Raw genomic sequence first — 3249 nt, forward strand, 5'->3', positions numbered from 1 at the left:
AGAGATAGGAACCTGCGGTGTAGTGGTAGCTTTAGAAGGTGGACATGTCCGATGATCGGATATGGCCGTGTTGGACTCGGCGGTAGGTTAAGTTTGCGCCGCCGTGTTCCGAACAAGAACTTGAGAGAGAGGAAGAAGAAAAAGAAGAGAGAGAGGATTAGGTATATAGTTTCCATTATTGAGTTGTTAATTTAATATGGAACATGTGATGTTAAAGCTGGTTTTATAGTGACGGTTTGAAGCGTGAAAAACTATAATACTAAGTCATAAGTGAGTGTGAGATTGGTTGGTCGTGTTACGTTTATGTTATAGTGATAATTATCGTTTTGGAAGAAGAAGAAAAAGAAGAGGATAATAAAAGAGTTGTAGTGATGTCACTGCCTACGAGAAATGAAACTGAATAATTAAGCTTCATGAGATTATAAGATCTTCATGTGACACGTGCTATGTTATCCATCATGTGATGTACTTAACGTCATTGCATATGTCATTGATCTATCAGTTTGGTTTCTATTAAGGTCATACACGGACCCATTGAACCAAACTTTGAGGGGAAGAGTTACAACATTATAGATGTGATGGTGTTCGGAGTGAATTCTCTTTTACTATAGAGATTTCCATATAGTTAAACAATTTTCAACGAGAGTAATTAGTAATTAAGAAAACATGCGATATTTATATTAATGAGTTACAAATACAGTATAGAGTTTTTTTATAATGGATAACAAAATATAGATTAATATCGCATGGCGCTTCCCTCCTTCGTAATGATAAAATAAAAAATAAAAATAAGAGATGAACTCATGGCTCCTTCATCTGTTGTTTAAAAACATTGTGCCTTTTGCTCAGTCTAAGTGTTTCTCGTGAGGGTTGCTCAATTGCCTTTCGCTGTGAGGAAGGATTTGCCTTTAGCATGACGGTCAGCTCCGAATTCAAATCCAGTTCCAGCTCGGCCCTGAGCGCCGGCTGCGATAGATATATCAATATATGAGCCAGATTTTTTCCTAGACATTCCGGTGAATAGGCCTGGCATAGAGGGGAGATCGATGTTGTTCCCAACAGGGAACTTCTTGGTGCACTGAGTGATCACCTTCACGTAAACCCTTATGGCACTCTTCAACCTACTCAGATGGCTATCTATCTCAGCTCTTTCACTCTGGCTTATCTTAGCCTTAGCATTGAACTTATACTCCCCCGAGATGGCAGCAATCCTCCACACAAGGCGAATATACCTTTGAGCCATCACTGCATAATTCCTGCTCAACTTAGCCCCAAGTTCAACAACACCAACTTGTGCTTGTGCCGCACCCAACGCCCTAGTCAATACATTGAATATGGCATGACTCTTTTCAAACACCTCATCTTTAGCGCCAGTATAATTGAAGCTCCCAAGAAACTCGGTGTAGCCCTTGCACNAGAAAAATGAAGGAAGTGCGCGAGTTTGGATGGAGGGCTTTGAAAGGTATATATACGTTTTCACACAGCCTAATAATAGTTACAAACAAAGGGTTACAAGAACAGACAAAACCAACACAATGCAGAGAGAGATTCATGGCTGTTCACTTAAATTTTTCTTTCTGGTTAAAGCTATTTTGTTGAATAATAACAACATGTGGAGAGACAAATCATTACCGGTTATATAAATAGATTATAAACGTTTATATTAATGAAAATGTAAAGAGTATCCTACTTCGTTATATTATGTCATTATATAACGAAAATGTAAAGAGTATCCTACCAAAATAAGCGAGACCTATACATAAAAGAAGAATTGAATAGAGACAAAAACATTTTATTTGAATGTCTCAATGTTACCCGCAAAAGTGTTTGATCAATTCTCGACGATGAATTCCTGAATCTCTATACCGGTATGGCGTGCACCGCCCTGTAACCTGATCAAAACTTGATCCCCAAGTTTCAGCGAGGTCACGGGAACAGCAGTTTTTCTAGATGAGTTTACTGCAAGAAAAAGATAGATAACCATCATACACCCTTTGATGTAAACTAGTAGCTAATTGCAATGAGGATGATGAGACTCTTAAGATAAAGAATCTTGGTGAGGAGTGACTAATGCAACTGTTTCCGCGTTCTGTAAGATGATGCTAAAAACAGTTTCCTCCTCCTTTACGTTAAGCTGCAAGAGATGAAGCAGCTAACCTTAAATCGAATCTAACACCAAGAAACTTAATCAACAATTTATAAGAGTTTAGTAAAGAATGTGATTTATGAACCTTAGCTTCCACTAGAATAAGTGGACGCTTCTCGATTTTGACTCGTCCAACGACCGCTGTCCGCTGTTTCCCTTTCTGATCAACAACAATTACCTCTCTTCCCGTTCTTAACTCTGAAAGGTAACAAGTCTTTCCACCTGGAACAGAGACATAAGCATGCACCGGCCCCTGTATATATTGAGATGTTTAGTAAATGATGATATCTATAAGAAGAACTGATTTAGCAAAAGTGAAAAAAAGAAATAAACTCACCGCATTAACTCTTAATGGTCTGCTCTCAATGTAATTAGACTCCAAGCATTCTGAATGAACCAAGAAGAGTCCTCTCGCAAAAGAACCAACCTTGTAAAAAAGAATACAGATTCATATTTTAGTGCTTGGAAGACTAAGTAAAAGAATTTGATAATCCATGTTGAAGTAAGAGTATATACAGGTAAACAACATACAAGAAGACCTTCACCGGGTCTCATGAGGCTGCAAAGATCAACACAGACTCGGTCTCCCATACCAACCATTTGAACCCGAGTTATAGTAGCTTCCTTCAAACTTAATATATCACTTTCCTCATTTCTCTTGTCAAAATATTCCTAATACATTTTTTCAAAGCATCAGTTATAACAACAAGAAAGGAGCTATATACTTATGATGTAGTAGATACCTTTAAATCAAGAACAGCTTTAACATCCTCAGACTTAAGAATGATCCCGCCAAGACCGTGCTCTAAAGCCTAGAGCCAAGCGTAACACAAGAGTAAAACTCTATTGAATGAAAGTGAAAACGTTGAATTCAACATCAGTAAACTAAAACCAACCTCGAGAAATAGAGTCGCCTCTGAAGAAGTATTTGAAATGGCAAACACTGTTTTCACACTTCCTTGAAGAGCCGCCACTAGATTCTCCGCCGGGATCGACTGCCAAAATGAAACTTCCATTGTTACTAACCAGGTCATTCATATGAGTTCAATCAAAGCCAAGAAAGTTATACCTTCCAGTCTAAGAAATCAAGAACAATATTCTCT

The 3249-nt window shown here is 38.1% G+C and overlaps 2 protein-coding genes across 7 annotated transcripts in view; both read right to left on the minus strand.

Moving 5' to 3' along the window:
• Positions 1-1984, minus strand: part of LOC104780163 — a 2587-nt gene extending 603 nt beyond the window's left edge. The window contains exons 1-2 of the mRNA XM_010504643.2: positions 1867-1984; positions 1091-1485 (exon numbers count right to left, since the gene is read on the minus strand). Of these exons, the coding sequence (XP_010502945.2) occupies positions 1091-1485; positions 1867-1984 (513 nt within the window). The remainder of the gene's footprint in view (positions 1-1090; positions 1486-1866) is intronic.
• LOC104780164 (3-dehydroquinate synthase homolog) overlaps positions 1443-3249 on the minus strand; it is a 4219-nt gene continuing 2412 nt past the window's right edge. Inside the window, exons 7-10 of one of the 6 annotated variants that reach the window (XM_019244588.1) lie at positions 2663-2818; positions 2484-2573; positions 2232-2399; positions 1443-2134 (exon numbers count right to left, since the gene is read on the minus strand). In XM_019244588.1, the coding sequence (XP_019100133.1) occupies positions 2039-2134; positions 2232-2399; positions 2484-2573; positions 2663-2818 (510 nt within the window). In that variant the 3' untranslated portion in view covers positions 1443-2038. The remainder of the gene's footprint in view (positions 2135-2231; positions 2400-2483; positions 2574-2662; positions 2819-3249) is intronic. The other 5 variants (XM_019244586.1, XM_010504646.2, XM_019244587.1 and 2 more) reach the window with 5 other exon arrangements.

The sequence above is a fragment of the Camelina sativa genome, chromosome 4, assembly GCF_000633955.1.
Source record: "Camelina sativa cultivar DH55 chromosome 4, Cs, whole genome shotgun sequence".
In the NCBI taxonomy this organism is placed as follows: Eukaryota; Viridiplantae; Streptophyta; class Magnoliopsida; order Brassicales; family Brassicaceae; genus Camelina; species Camelina sativa.